At 39.0% G+C, this 16,535-nt stretch overlaps 1 protein-coding gene across 1 annotated transcript in view; it reads right to left on the reverse strand.

Annotated features, from left to right (window-relative positions):
- The window catches only part of L3MBTL1 (L3MBTL histone methyl-lysine binding protein 1), a 2,277,156-nt gene that overhangs the window by 62,846 nt on the left and 2,197,775 nt on the right, over positions 1–16,535 (reverse strand). Inside the window, exons 20-21 of the mRNA XM_044090108.1 lie at positions 6,963–7,120; positions 6,804–6,866 (exon numbers count right to left, since the gene is read on the reverse strand). Of these exons, the coding sequence (XP_043946043.1) occupies positions 6,804–6,866; positions 6,963–7,120 (221 nt within the window). The remainder of the gene's footprint in view (positions 1–6,803; positions 6,867–6,962; positions 7,121–16,535) is intronic.

A 16,535-nucleotide genomic window follows, 5' to 3' on the forward strand; every position in this document is an offset into this window, starting at 1 on the left:
CAATGAGCAGTACCCCTAAAACTACTCCTAAGGAAATATGAGGATGATTTGATACATATTTAGTTTTCTGTTTCTTTTTGACAGGAAAAATAGAGCCAACAATGTTATTAATGGCAGCAGCCTCCTCCCGGAGGTTGGGCACTGCATTCTTAATAAACAGGGAAGTCTTCCCTGTTTCCTTTCCCAAGGCTGAGTGGCTGTCCCTTGCCCATTGCGGGGACCACAGCAGTCTGTCTATAATGGCTGTAGGTACACCATGGGGATCCAGGGTAAAAGATGAGTGGTCTAAGTAACAAACTATGGCCATAGCAGAGACACCCACCTGAAGCTGAGGGGAAACTCCTAGTCAGGTGTGATGGCAAAAGCTGTTTGTTTAACTTTTCTTTTTGTGTCTGGAAGAATGACTGATTGTGGGACAGGTAGTTCCTTCCATGGACAAGCCTATAATAGTTCCTCTTTCCGGGAAAATAAAACGGCAAAACCAGATAATATTTTAACGTCTTTAAAAGTCATTTTTTTCATACAATACAGTCAAAAGCACTTTAAAACACTTTGCCTACCCACAAAGGTAAAATAAACATAATGTCTCCAGAAAAAAATGGTTTACAATTACTTTAAACAACTTTTAAACTGACAGGAAAAAAGTGTGCTCCCATTTAAAAGTGCAGTTAAGTCTTGTGACAGTCCGACACAAACTTCTATCTTAAAAATAACTTTCCTAAACAGGAAAGTACAATAACACAATTTTATTTTTAATGTGGATGCTTTTTTTTGCCCCAAAAGGGAACATATCTGCCCAGCAAAGGAACAGCATGAGTTGATTATTGATCCTCAAAAGCCCATACAGGAGTGCTCTCATCAATGATAGGAAAGCTCTGAAGGGTTTGGCTCTGAAACCTGCCTTTTTAGTCAGCTCAGCTCAAACACATTGACATTTTAGGGACATGGAAGATGCCCTGATACTTTGGAAGCTGGCTGTTATATCCCTGGCATGACATAGCCTATATAGTTAAAGCTACTGTAGCAGTGATCAATATAATGAACATATTACAGACAATGAAAAGTGTAGAGTGCAACAGACTTGCATAAACTGGCCAATTATCATCATTTTTTATGAAAAGAAATTAAATGACAAAGATAAACATTCTGCCATGACTAACTTATCTACAGGGGGCTGGCTAGTAAGGATCTTACCTAGACGATGGGAAAAAACTAATAAAAACGTTAAAAACTCTTTTCTATTAGGAAAATGTATGATTAGCATAGCCAAAGACTTTCTGATCTAAAAAAATGGAATAATTACATTTTGAACAGCACAGAGAGAACTATGTTCTGGCCTATACCACTGCACAGAATTGCCCCAGAATATGGTGGGCTACTATCAGAGAGAAGAAAACTGGTCAGTGACTGTTGCATCCAGCTTCCCATGGCCAGCCACCTGGGACCCATGAAGCCAGTCAAACATGGTCATATGGCCATTGCAATAATTGAAAAAGACTAGCAACAGAAAGGAATAAATGGGAGAGAAGTACAAAACTAAAGAGGAAGAATGAGGAATCGATAGGCTGGCCAAGATACAACACATTAGCTACACTGCTCATTTACATTTGAACAGATGGCATATGTTGTTTGCTTTGAGAAATAGTAAGAATACAGGGTAAGTGTATGATGGTTTCATGGATTTACTATCAAAATGTCGCGTGACAAAATAATTTCCGCTCAGAACACCGAAACATAATTACGAAAACAAAAACATTCGACAAAGCACAATGTCGAATCAGGTGAATGAATTCAGCAGATTCAACATTATAGTTGAACACATCATGTGATGTCTGTATGGGAGCGCAGGTAAACTAAACTCCTACACCTCACATTGCGTGCCACACACCCCCTGCTAACTATATATTCCAACTCTGAGATCGCACTACAGTGAGGAAAGGGATGAATTTCCCAAACTGCACTGTACTGCGATCTCTGTACAGTACTTCGAGTTCATATCAGCTTATGCACTCTGCATTTGCTGATATGAACTTTCGAACATGGAGATGTTCAGCAACATGTAAAATCGAACATCCATGTTTCGAGTTTTCCATCTGCGGAGCATCTCCGCTCACAGTTTTAATAGTAAACCACTTTATGGTCAAATGGCAATTATATACCTTACAGTGATGCTTTTCCACTGGATATACACCAGCTCCAGTAAGTTAACTAGTGGCCATGATCTCATTCTACTTGTCCATTTTGGTGATGTTTAAATGCTAGGACATGATCAGGTGGCTAGGCATTACTGCTCTCTTGCTATACAACTCAGGAATTTGCATATTACTGCATTAGAATGTTTCTTAATTGTTACAGAGATGGTCCAGGACTGAAAATAAATCTATGCCATCACATGGTAAGCAGTGGAGAATATTAGAGTGCAATCTTCTCACTGGTGAGTGAGAAAGGATCATTGTCAAAGCTATTAGAAGTGCAACACTGCTGATATTGTCATACATTACCTCTCTCTATCATTGCCTCCAAGACACTCAGCATATTTACATTATAGGTTCATAGGTTCATACTAGGCTATCTGCCCTGGGGCAATTATAAGCCTAGCCCGATTCTGTATGGCTTACGCCACCCCTTGATTTGAGTATACTGTGCCCTTTTTAAGGTTTAGTTTACTGTACCTCTGTCTAATAGTGTCACAGAAGTAATCCCTGGGACAAACCTATGATCCCCCATCCACCTATCGAGATTCTTCTTGAAGAGATTCAGTGAGGTGCTCTGCCTTACATGAAATGGAATTCTATTCCAGAGCGAAGGGAGCCTCTGGGTTATGAACCTGTCCCTCCAGCAAGTTCTATTTATTTCTGTGCTGAGGTTCAAGTCCCTCGAGCGTGTGGCTCTAAGGGATTTAGATTTACTGAGGTGGAGCATGTCCATTAATTCTGGATTTGACATAGCTTTGTATGTCAGGCATAGATTGCCTCGAAGTAGGCGGTATGCAACTGAGTAGAGCTGGAGTTTTTTTAACCGAGCAGCATATGGCATTTGTTTGAGACCCTTGATCCTCTTGGTGAGATACTTTTGGGGTCTTTCTAATTGCTGCAGGTGTCGGGTAAGGTACATCCCAAAAGGGGCATTGTATTCTATGATGGGCCTGATGAGGGATGAATACAGGGGCACGATTACCTCTCTTGATCTAGATGTGAAACCCTTCGTGATGAGGTGGGCTGTGTAGAAGGTCTTTCTAACCATTTTGGCAATGTGGTTTTCAAAGGAGAGATTGCTATCAACTTGGGTCCCCAGGTCCCTAATAACTTTCTCTGTACTTAATGGGTTTCTGCCTATGTGGTAATTTGTGGGCACATTGTTTTTGCCAAAGGGTATGACTATACATTTTTTGGCATTTAGCTTTAAACCATGGTGCTGGCACCAGTTATCTGTCTCTGTGAGACCTTTTTGAAGGATGTTTGTGTCACCTGGAGAGTTGATTATGGCGCCCAGTTTGCAGTCGTCTGCGAACTTGGTGAGCCATAGTCCTCCCACGTTTGCCTGTACCTCGGAAAAGTATATACCGAACAAGTGTGGTCCCAGGACAGAACCCTGTGGGACGCCACTTGTGACCAGTTTTGAGTCAGACATGGCTCCAGCAACTCTCACTCTATAGGTTCTGTCTTTGAGCCAGTTTGCGACCCATCTTGTGACATAGGGGTTTATATTTAAGCTGGATAGCTTATCTATGATGCCCGAGTGGGGTATTGTGTAAAATGCCTTTGCAAGGTCCAGATAGGCTGTGTGGACTACCTTCCCTTCATCTATGGCTTTTGTGACTGTTTTGAAGAAGTCAACCAGATTCAAAAGGCAGGATCTGCCCATGACAAAGCTGAACTGGGTAGGATCTAGTGTCTGTAGGTCCCCAATGTCTTTGTTTATGAGCTCCATGATGATCCTCTCCATAGCCTTACAGACTAAGCTAGTCAGGCTTATGGGGCGATAGTTTCCAGGGTCCGTAGAGGCTCCACCTTTGTGGAGTGGGACCACTGTTGCTGTACGCCATTCTGTGGGCACATATCCTGTAGTGAGGCTGAGATTGTATAGCTGTTTTATTTGAGGGATTAGTTCCTCTTGGAGTTCATGTAGGACGCAACCTGGGACGCCATCTGGTCCCATGGAAGCAGTGTTTTTTTGCTTTGGAGAGGGCAGCCTTCACCTGAGCATCAGAGATGTTTGGGAGGCAGCCCTCTGCTGGGATAGATACTTGCTCTTTTGGGGGGGGGGTGGAGAAGTTTGCACTGAACCTGTCTGCCAGGATACTGGCGATGTCTGTGGGTTCAGTGTATTTTTTGTAGTTTAGAATCAACTCAGAACAAGTCTGGGAGTTGCATCCCAGGTTTCTAACATAACTGAAAAAAGCCTTATGATTGTCTTTGGTGTCCTGTGCAATTTTTCTCTTGAAGCTGGCCTTGGAGGATTTTATGAGGGATCGTAATTTTTTGCTAGTACTGATCAGAGATGCCTTCCCTATTAGGGATTTTGCACTATCATGTAGTAGCTTCCTCCTTCTGTTGTACAGTTTATTTATGGCAGGGGTCCACCAGACTGGGCGCCTGCCTTTGGATGATTGGGTCTTGGTTTTGTTTGGGATAGCATGATCCATGCATTCCTGGAGATGTCCGTAGAATGCGTTTATATAGGATTCTGCAGTTTGGGCCGTAGTTTCCACTAGCTCTGGGGCCTTGAAGGATTCCACTTCGGTTTTGAGAAGTGAGAAGTTCGCTTTTGAGAAGTTTTTCACTGTGGTTTTCTGGGCTGGGGTGGGGTCGGGATGTGGACATCCAGTGAAATTAATTTATGGTCTGATCTTACCAATGAGGGATATACTTCTGGTGTGGAGCATAGAGTCCCCATGTTGGTAATGATCAGGTCTAGTATGTTGTCCCCTCTTGTTGGAGTGGTGACTAGTTGTTCCATAGCATTTGAGTTTATAATTTCCAGAAACCTTTGGGCTAAGGTGCTGGGGCTTGAGTAGTGCTCCCAGTCAATGTTTGGGTAGTTGAAGTCGCCCAATATAATGGTGTTTGGAGAGATCTTCATGTTCTCCAATGTTTTCAGGAAAGTCGAGTGGGATTCCTGACTTTGAGAGGGTGGTCTGTAGGATGCTATAAACTGAAAAGCAGTCTTGCCCACTGTTAGTTGCACATGGATGGTCTCCAATACTGCAATGCCACTAACCTGGAGGTGTGGATATCCTTGATAAATATGGAAACTCCCCCTCCTTTTGTGGTTCGGTCCGGGTTTTGGGGCCGAAAAGCATGATATGAGGTATAGCCTGGTAGTGCTGGGGTGCTCTCTGGAGCCTTGAACCAGGTTTCTGTCACTGCACAGATATCGATGTTCTCCATACTGAGGAGAGCTTCGAGTGTGTGCATCTTGAGGTTAAGACTTCTGGCATTTAGCAGCATTACCCTTAGTTTCTTGTTCCTTGTGCTGTCTATGGGGGTGGGTTTGACTTTTGAGCCTTGCCTAAAAAGGCACTATGGGGGTGGCAAGAGCCTTTGCCAATATCCGAAAGCCCAGTGGTGACAGGTGCAAGCCGTCCCTAGCGAAACAACGTGGCTTGTCGAGCATGTCATCCCAGGCTGACAGACAATGGATCCCCTTTGAATGACACCAAAATTTTAGCCAATTGTTAAAATCGATCATTTTGTCTTTGTACTGTGGCATCATTCTAGGTGAGGGTAAGATGCTGCTCAAGGTCAGGGTCATACCAGCCTGGGCTACATGATCAGGGAGCTCCTCTATGTCTCTTTTCTTGTAGTCCAGGTAGGTACGTCTCAGGTCATTCACACCAGCATGTACAATGACTGAGTCATATTTGTATTTGCTTTGGAGTGACCCGAGTGCTTGTGTTATATGGCGGATCCTAGCACCCGACAGGCAGCTCACCGTGACCTTCTCTTTATTCAGCCTGGTGAGCGGGACGTCAGTGTGTCTGACAATAGAGTCACCTATTACAAGAGTATCAGGTGTGTTATTCAGCCTTAAGGGCTGTGGCTGCTTGGCACACTGACTTTGTTGATTACATGTTGTGCGTGTTTTGTTTTGAAGTAGCGTTTGCTTGGATGTCTGCTTTGGAGGTCTCTGTTGCTTAGGTAGATTTTTATTTAGAGCCTCCGAGTATGTTTTTGTGTATTTATGTGTTTGGTTTGCTGATGTGGTGGGACTATGTGATACTGGAATTGTGTTGTGTGAGGTTACCTTCTCCTTCTGACTGGTTACACCAGTTTTGAGATGAGAGAGCTCAGCCTCCAGTTTGGCTAAATAGTTGCATCTCTCACATATATTCAAACCTGTTTGGAGGAGGAGAGTGTTGTCCGTGTACATGAGACAGTTGTAACATTGCCTCAAAATTCCCAGATTCACCAGCTGGACTGGAGAGAAAACCATTGACTGACCTTTGGACATGCTAGAGTAATATAGGGAAACTGAATTTAAGACGGACCAATAGAGGACAGGGTAATCGTAGAGAGTTTAAGAGTAAGTAGTGCTTATGGTTTAATAGTGCTAATTTGTAGGATTACTTAATTGGATCAGTGAAGGGCCTTAGAATGAGAATATGGTGTTTAAATTGAGAGATAGAGCAGTTCTAATGGAGTTCTTAGCAGTCTTTGGGAGTCATAAAATCAGATGAAACCTGCTGACTGAAGCCAAATCGGTAAAGAACAGAAAACTTAATTATTTATTCTCTTTTTCCAAAATAAAGCATGTAACTATAACAACTGTGTAGAAAATTCTTTGGTTTTTTTGTTTCTTACCTGGTCCTTAAACAGCTTTGATTGGTTCTCACAGCCTGTTAGTGTCTGAACAAATCTGGAAACCTGGGAAACCCAACAAAGCAAGCCTTGTGATTTAGCATTAAAAACAGCACCAAGTTAAACTTCAATTATATCATTACATATGAGAATACACCCTACTTCATCAATGGTCCATTTAGCCACTGTGTTGGCAGTGATTCCTGCTACACCAGGAAGCAACTTGCAGTGTTGTTCCCAACAGAGGGACAGTGAGCGGTCTGGATGTGTAGACAAGGCAGACATAAAAAATGAGTGGTTCATGTTGTCTGGAGACACATCTGAAAACAAAATCATGCCAATTAATCTGTACCAGAACTGATGAAAAGATACTACGACATTCTGTTTTAAATATTTGGCACATCTGAAATGAACTACTATAATTTAATTTCCTACTTCCCTCCACAATTCTCCAGATGACATCAGTCCTCATAGATGTATTACATCTACATGTCATTTTTCAATAGTTGACAAAATGCACACATGCATCACTTTAATTTTACACGAACCAGTAAGCTTATACAGCAATTGTTGTTGTGTCTTTCATATATATATATATATATATATATATATATATATATATATATATACATATACATATATACATATATATATATATATATATATATATATATATATATATATATATAGATATAGATATAGATATACACATATACAGATATATATATATATATATATATATATATATATATATATATATATATATACACATATAGAAAGATTATATATATATATATATATATATATATATATATACACACATACATATATATATATATATATATATATATGCACACACACACACATATATATATATATATATATATATATATATATATATATACATATATATATATATATATATATATAGATAGATATATACATATATATATATATATATATATATATATATATATATATATATATATATATATAGATATATATATATATACACACACACACACACACACACACACACACACACACACACACACACACATATATATATATATATATATATATATATATATATACACATATGTGTTGCAAGTTCCTAGTGATTGTCACATTATTACCACAGTGCAATAAGCTCCTAAAAGAAGACTAAATGCTTTTATTCCTTTAAGTCTCCATATCTACATGTCCACTGAAAAGTTGTTCCTACTATTCTCACCTTCTGTATTAATTCCTCACATTACCCATACAATTCCTCTTTCTAGTGTTACAGAATGACCCCTTCGAACGGAGCCACTAGAATGTAACAGTTATGCCTCCTTTTTTTCCCTGTGAGTTTGTCAGATACCTAATGCATCATTTTGATTATCTGCATAGAAATACATCTGCTTGTCTGCAATGTCATGAGGTGAGGCCTCCAGAACAGTGTAGGATTCTAATGCAGAATGTCAACAGTGATTCAAAGACAGAAAGTTGTCTATCAGATTTTTATTTATCTACTTTACATTTGTTGACTGGAGAAGTGCAGCTGGGCACAAAGGCTCCTTTTCTGTGGAGGCCCGGGGAGAAAAGCTCCAGTACATGCAGTACAAACAAAATCTTTTACATTATGCAATATCAACAGTGTTGGACAAAATACAATTAAAATAAAATTTACAATGTCAAAATAGATAAGATAGTAACTACACATAAAGTAGTAAGGCCTCTTACATTAACTGTATTTTATACAAATATAGTTAAGTAACTATGCAGTAGGACAAATGTCAAAATACAGAGAACTGAGTTATTGACAAAGGGTGGAAAGCAAAAGATTGATTCAGTTACGACATATAAATGAAATGACTTGTAAAAGTTACAAGAGGCATAATGCCTTTGACTATATATCTCAACACTTTACTGCCTTTCAGATTCCCGTCATTTAAAATCATTACTGACTCTCTTTTTCACTTAGCCATTTTATGAAACATCTCTCTTGAAGAAAAGTACCAAAATATGCCTTTAGATAGAAGAAGTACTCCCAATCACTCGGATATATATAAGAAATGTAAGCCAAAGTCAATAGTGAGTGATCGAGTACATCAGATCAAATAACCAGGAACACATCAGCTGTACATAAGGCTTTAATCCACAGTATTGCAAACCACAAATACAATACACAGATTGCTGCAGTTAATTAATGATTTTATAATGTATATATAAGGGAATCATGGGTAGCAGTGATTTGATCTGATGAAGCTCATTTTTGGGTGAAAGCGCTTATCAACTGCAGCAATCTGTGTATTGTATTTGTGGTTTGCAATACTGTGGATTAAAGCCTTACGTACAGCTGATGTGTTCCTGGTTATTTGATCTGATGTACTCGATCACTCACTATTGACTTTGGCTTACATCTCTCTTGAAGAGTTTATTCCTGTTTGGCATCTGGTTTCTCTCTTTTGCACTGTGCAACAATGTGCACAACACTGTTCGATCTAATGTTCATTTACATCTTCTCTAAATTTCATTACTCCCACACTCTTGCTTACTGGTGAATCATGTTCAGATGTGTATATTTATTTTCAGTTCAAGCTGTATGTCATTAACTTACACATTTCAGATGACTCTCCTCCCCAAAATGGCACTTTCCCTCAAGTATGTAGATGATTGCTTTCTTATCACAATCAAAAGACTTCTACCTTCACCTCCAACAATCCACTCAACAAACTCCACATAAATTTTGGTCAGGGTTAAACAAACTTCTTCAGCCAGGTCACTCTACTACTCCTGCCCCATTAGGTTTCAACCATAATAATTCCAACCTGATCCCTGATGCCTTTAATAACTACTTTACAGAAGCCATTCAATCCGTAGCCAATTCTCTTCCTCCACCTACTGCCTTCCCACCTAATACCTCCAAGACTTCACCTCCTACCTTTCATATACACCCTGTTCCTACATCTCTTATCTACAAGCTACTTAAAAAAACTGAAACCTTGCACCCCTTCTGCCGACCATCTCCCATCTGAATACCTACAAATTGCCGCAAAAGCTATAGACTACCCCATATCTATCCTTATTAACAGAACTATCTCTGAAGGCAAAATCCCTACCATATGGAAAGTATCCCACATCATCCCTCTACATAAAGGTGGTTCTTCCATAGAGCTTTCTAACTATAGACCTATTGCCTTACTTTCCCCATTAGCCAAGATAATGGAAAAATGTATTCACAAACAACTACTCAACCACTTACTACAAAATAATCTACTAGCCAACTGCCAACATGGCTTCAGACCATTCCACAGCACAACAACTGCCCTTCTATCCTTCACTGACTCTATAAATAAAAATCGTAACATTAACTCCTTTTCCTCTGCGTTATTTATAGACCTGTCAAAAGCCTTTGATATGGTTAACCATAACTTACTTCTACATAAACTAAAGTTTCATTCTCTTGATCCACTAGCATTACAATGGTTTAGTTGTTATCTTCTAAACAGACAGCAAGCAGTACTTTGGGACAACAAACTGTCTTCATTACTTTCAGTAAATATTGGAGTCCCACAAGGCTCTATCTTAGGTCCCCTTCTTTTTTCCATATTTATCAACGACCTCCATATGAACATACCTCAAGCCACCTGCATCCAATATGCAGATGACTCTACCTTAATCTGTACTGCCAAGAACATAGCCTCCCTCCAGTCCCTAACCCAAACTGTTTTCCAAATTGTAGAAAACTGTTTTTGCAACATTGCCTCCTGCTTAATCCCAAAAAAACAAAACTACTGCTTTTTACTCCATCTCATAAATCACCCACTCCATTCTTCTCTATTACCTCTAACAATACTACAAACATAACCCCTGATACTACCACCCGCCTACTAGGTGTTACAATTGATAACCGTCTTAACTATGATGACCATATTAACTCCACCATAAAGGCTGATAACAAAAAACTTGGAACCCTCTATAGAATTAAACCCTTCCTTATCCCCACAGCCAGGAAAACTATTGCCCAAACCCACCTCATTTCTACCCTTTTCTATGCCTCAGCTATATATACAAACCTATCTAAAAATAATATCTCAAAACTTTCTACCTGTTATAATAGCATAGCTAGATTTATCACAACCTCTCCATTTCAAACTCACCATTGCCTTAACCTTAAACAACTAGGATGGCTAGAATTGCAGAACCATATACTCTGTCAACAGTTACTTATCACTCAAAAGATCCTACACCACCCCAATAACACCCCTATCCTCACTAATCTGATTACACCATAAAAACCTAGCTACACTATGTTCTGCTAACAAACTCCTGGTCTCATCAGTTAAATCTTACAACAAAGCTGGTGACTCACTTTTCTCAAACACTATAGGTAAAAACTGGAATCAGCTCACTCCTGAACTTTTTACTCTAGCTTCTACTTCTCTATTCAAAAAGCATATTAAAGAACATCTTAAAACTCAGTGGCTTTGTCCTTGTGCTAACCCAGACTGAAACTTTTCCCCTCCTGCTCATACCCCTTCCCCTCGCCCCTTACCTATACCTCCAAATCTACTGATTTCTCTTTTTTCTCATAGTAATAGGATAAATGTAAGGACCTGACTCTGTTTGCCCATACCCAGCTTGTGCTTAGTGTACTTGTTTACTTAGTTTAATTTTTTAACATAATGTCTTTAGTTAATTGTACCTCTGTAATGTTATTATACATGTCTTTGTTATAAATTGTTCATGCTTGGAGCTTTTCTCCCCGGGCCTCTACTGAAAATGGACATTTATCCAGTTAGACTAGCCCGGTCAACAAATGTAAAATAAAAATAAAAATAAATAAAATAAAAAATTATTCAGATCAGTGCTACCTCTAAGGTTACTCAGGTTGCTCAACAAGGCATAGTATCATGCTAAAGGCTTTGCTGAACTCCGTGGAGGTCTTAGGGTCATATAAATGGCTCCTCCATGATTTACAGTCTTACTAACCCAGCCACAAATATTAATAATTTTTGTTCACTACGATATTCCTAAGGTGAAACATATTTTAGATCCTGTACTCTGCTCACTAGAAAGCAAACAGTTAATCTTATCTTCAACAACATTAATCTTACACTGACCAGTTTGACCTCATGCAGTTATTTCAACATTTCTTACCATCAATATTAGTCTGAGAAGTTTTAAATCACTGGGAACCACTTCCTGTTGTTTACCTTTCCACTGAGAAGCCACATCTCTCTATTCTGCTAAGGCTACATAAACGACATTGCAGAAGTAGTCAATGTTTCCACAGAATCATAGGAATTACAGAGTATGTATAGTTTAGGATGTTTAATCTTTTTTTGTTAATGCCTAAGGCCTTTCAAGATGCATGGCATATCTGGATAGATATATGCCAAGATGAGCACTGTATTTCATAATCAGTCTAATCACATCTGTGCACAGATGGATATTAACTTCTTTTGAAATTGATAGATGCCTTTAGATATCAGAAGGGCTAGGCAGAAGGAATTCCTGAGTCCTACTGCTATGTGATGGCTGCAGGAGAGGGAAATATTGGCAAAGCAGGAGTGATCCATGACTAATGTATCAGTTTGGAGAGAAGCACTGGGTATAAATTAAACTGCAGGTGAGAGTTGTTTACCAAATGACAGTACTGCACATTTTTACATTTAATTTTAGTCTTCTTCGGTACACTATTGCTTTGCAAGGTTTAGTTCTCACTGTAGTACTTCCACATCAAGGGGTGATCAAACAAGCCAAGCTAACAGTCATTGGTGAATTTAGTTAGCCAAAGGTCTGAGTTTACGGTTGGAAATCAGAAAAGCAAATGTCAAAAAGAAGGCACGAAGCCCTGAGATACACCTCCAGTTAAACTCTTGCTTTCTGAGGATACATCTACCACCTTAACTATTCACCTTACTGCTTAAGGGTCTATATTCAGTTTTAGCTTATTAACAATACCAGCAGTTTCTAGGGTCTGTGTTAGGGCTCCAATTATAGAGAGACATCATAACAGCTGTTTTCCATGTTTCAAGGTCATACCCTGTGGCTAAACTTAAGTTAAACAAGTTCAAGAGGGGTTCTGCAAAGGCTCGTTTGTTGCTATTAATTAGGTATCCAGATACACTGTCTGGGGCCACGACAAGTGGCATTTCAGTTTTAGAGAGCACAGTCAGAGCATGTTTCATGTTGATCTTGGGGGTGTAAGGGGCTTGGGGGTATGTGGAACTTCAATTCTGGGGTGAAGTCTGCACTACATTTATCTGCCAGTGTATTTGCTACATCCTTACAGTCACAGCGTTATGATGCTATTTTGGATTAAATCAGAGCATTGTTGGGTGTAATTTCATAACTTCCTAATGTAATTAAAGAAGGATTTATAATTACCCTTGACATTAGATGCTAGTTTACTTTCATGTTTTGCTTTGTCTTCCTGATGGTAGTTTTTGCTCTTTGTAGATCTTTTTGTTGACGTCTTCAGTGATGGAATATTTGGATTTGTTATAGGACTTAAGAAGTTTTTTATCTTCTTGTAGAGCTTATTTATATGGACAGACCACCTATATAGTTTGTGTCTGAATTTCCCATTATACTTGGTTCTAGTGGGGACTGTGAGATCAATGTACTTTTTTAGGTGGGAGTAGAACTCAGCTGCTTATATATCAGCTGAAGCTATGATATAATTGTCAGTGAATTTCAAGAGCTCATTGTATGAGAATGTTAATTTGTTTAGAGTTCTTAAATTCAAAAGCATTCACCATGGGAGTCTTTTAAAGGAGAAGGTCAATGATTTGTTGTTGGATTAAAACAGAAATGGGAATACTACAGGAGCAGTACAAGTCGGTCCTATGTTGGTAAACATGAGGTTTATAATGTTCCAACCCCTAGTGGACTGGGTTCAGAGGTGTAGCTAGGGCAGAACAAAGTGGGTGGTCACCCTGGCTGTAAGATGGGACAGTAGTGCAGTTCAAAATTCAAACATGAATTCTGATGTTGTATTTGCTGTCATGGCTGAAGCACCACTGAAGTACTCTGTGTGTGTAATTTTAACTGTTGCAAGCCGCTTTACTTTCATAGCAAGTAGTTTACCTCAGTATCAGCAAAGAAGAGTTTTTTTTTTTGGCCCTCAACTTGGAAAAGATGTTATCTTGGACAGGACTTCTTTTTTCGTTCTCAGCTTACAGTTGAAGGAGGTGCCAGACAAGGGAACTGCAGGGGCTGCTAGATAATTTCCCAATGTTTCTGGCTGGTGTACTATTTGTTCTTAAGAATTATGACTTACCATGTCCAGGAATTTTTCAGTGTACCCATCATTTCAGGTAGAAGTGTTCCAGTTTATTGAGGGAAAACTGAAATAACACATTTATTTATTTATTTTATTTTATTTTACATTTGTTGACCGGGTATGTCTGACTGAGCCGAAGCCCTTTTTCAGCAGAGGCCCGGGGAGAAAAGCTCCAAGTACATATATATAAAACAACATTTGGTCATTGATTACAGATATTATAAAAGTAGCATTTAAAACAACAACAAGATTACAGCATGGCAATTTGTAAAGAAGTAGTTAGTATAAAAGATTTAACAGGAGAAACATTTATTATAATTTGTCTAACAGGATATAATACAAGTATAGTGAAACAGGAACACTTTGACTGGAGAGGTGAAAGAGGTTTTCAAGGAGGGTTTGAGCATTGGAAGATCCATTTCCTGTTGAAATATTCTTTTAGAGTTAGTTTAAATGTTTTGGGATGCATGTTTGTTCGAATTTCGAGGGGAAGTTTGTTCCATTCAGTAGAGGGATGGTAGCTGTATAAGTTACATCCGGATTTAGATTTTGGCTTATAGATTTTTAAGAGATCTTGAGAAGAGCTTTGGCGGTTTCTTGCAGGAGTATAATGGGAGATGATTGAGTTTAAGGCTGGACAGAAGGAATGCTGGTAAATAATTGAGTGTATGGTTTGGAGCTGAGAGAGTAGGAGGAGGTGGGGCAGTTCTAGCCAGTTTAAGTTTCTGAGGGAGAGGCAGTGGTGCGATCTATAGGATTGTTGGGTTGCAAATCTAGCTACTTTGTGGTATGTAATCTCAAGTCTAGTAAGCAGAAAGGAGTTTAGGTTAGTAAGGATTTGTGAGCAGCATGTTAAGCAGGGAAGAAGGTAGGCATGGGTGAGGGCTATTCTTGCTTCCTGAGTAAGAAGTTTGTTATTTCAATAGAGTAGACCTAGTTTAAGGTGAGTTTTCCTGATACAATTATTTATATGGAGGTTGAATTTTAGTTGGCCATCAATTGTGATACCAAGAAGTTTTGAGCTGGGTTCAGCTACAATAGGGGTCTTGTTGAGTGACTGGATAGTAAACGAGGTCTTTATGTGACTGGCTGTTTTAGGGAGGAAGAGAAGGAGCTTTGTTTTTTAGGGATGAGGTTGAGTTGGTTGTTTGAGAGCCATGTTTCTACTGTGTTAAAGGATGACTGGGTAGCTGTTAAGAGTTCTGAGTGGGAGTTTGCAATAGTTATGAATGTAGAGTCATCAGTGTATTGAATAATAGAACAGTGTGAACAGGAGGTGTAGAGCAGGTTTGTGAAGATGTTGAAAAGTAGTGGCCCTAGAATGGATCCTTGAGGGCACACCCATATGTATTGGAAGGGGAGTAGATAAGGCAATGTCCCATTTTTACAGATTGGAGCCTATCTTTTAGACAGCTTTCAAACTATGCCACTGTTTTGGGGGAGAAATTGAGGTTAGACAGTTTGTTCAATAGTAAAGTGTGAGAGACAGTATCAAAGGCTTTTGAGAGATCAAGAAAGAGAGAGGAGATTAGTTTTTTGTCATCTCTGGGCCATGAAAACAGTATTTAGAAAGGATAGAAGTGCAGTATAGGTGCTATGTTTTTGTCTAAAACCATGTTGTGTGGGAGTAAGAAGGTTTTCTTGAGACAGATGATCCATAACTTCAGTATGTATATATTTTTCAACTAGTTGCATTATAATTGCTGTGTTTCAGTTTCTAGTTATTCAGTTTGCTGTACATTTATTTATTTATTTATTTTATTTTACATTTGTTGACCGGGTATGTCTGACTGAGCCGAAGCCCTTTTTCAGCAGAGGCCCAGGGAGAAAAGCTCCAAGTACACATATATAAAACAACATTTGGTCATTGATTACAGATATTATACAAGTAGCATTTAAAACAACAACAAGATTACAGCATGGCAATTTGTAAAGAAGTAGTTAGCATAAAAGATTTAACAGGAGAAACATTTATTGTAATTTGTCTAACAGGATGTATAATGAAGTATAGTGAAAGAGGAACACTTTGACTGGAGAGGTCAAAGAGGTTTTCAAGGAGGGTTTGAGCATTGGCAGATCCATTTCCTGTTGAAATATTCTTTTAGAGTTAGTTTAAATGTTTTGGGATGCGTGTTTGTTCAAATTTCGAGGGGAAGTTTGTTCCATTCAATAGAGGGATGGTAGCTGTATAAGTTACATCCAGATTTAGATTTTGGCTTATAGATTTTTAAGAAATCTTGAGAAGAGCTTTGGCGGTTTCTTGCAGGAGCATAATGGGAGATGATTGAGTTTAAGGCTGGACAGAAGGAATGCTGGTAAAGAATTGAGTGTATGGTCTAGAGCTGAGAGTAGGAGGAGGTGGGGCAGTTTAAGTTTCTGAGGGAGAGGCAGTGGTGTGATCTATAGGATTGTTGGGTTGCAAATCTAGCTACTCTGTGGTATGTAATCTCAAGTCTAGT

The sequence above is a fragment of the Protopterus annectens genome, chromosome 12.part0 (assembly GCF_019279795.1).
Source record: "Protopterus annectens isolate FY-2018-M chromosome 12.part0, PAN1.0, whole genome shotgun sequence".
In the NCBI taxonomy this organism is placed as follows: Eukaryota; Metazoa; Chordata; order Ceratodontiformes; family Protopteridae; genus Protopterus; species Protopterus annectens.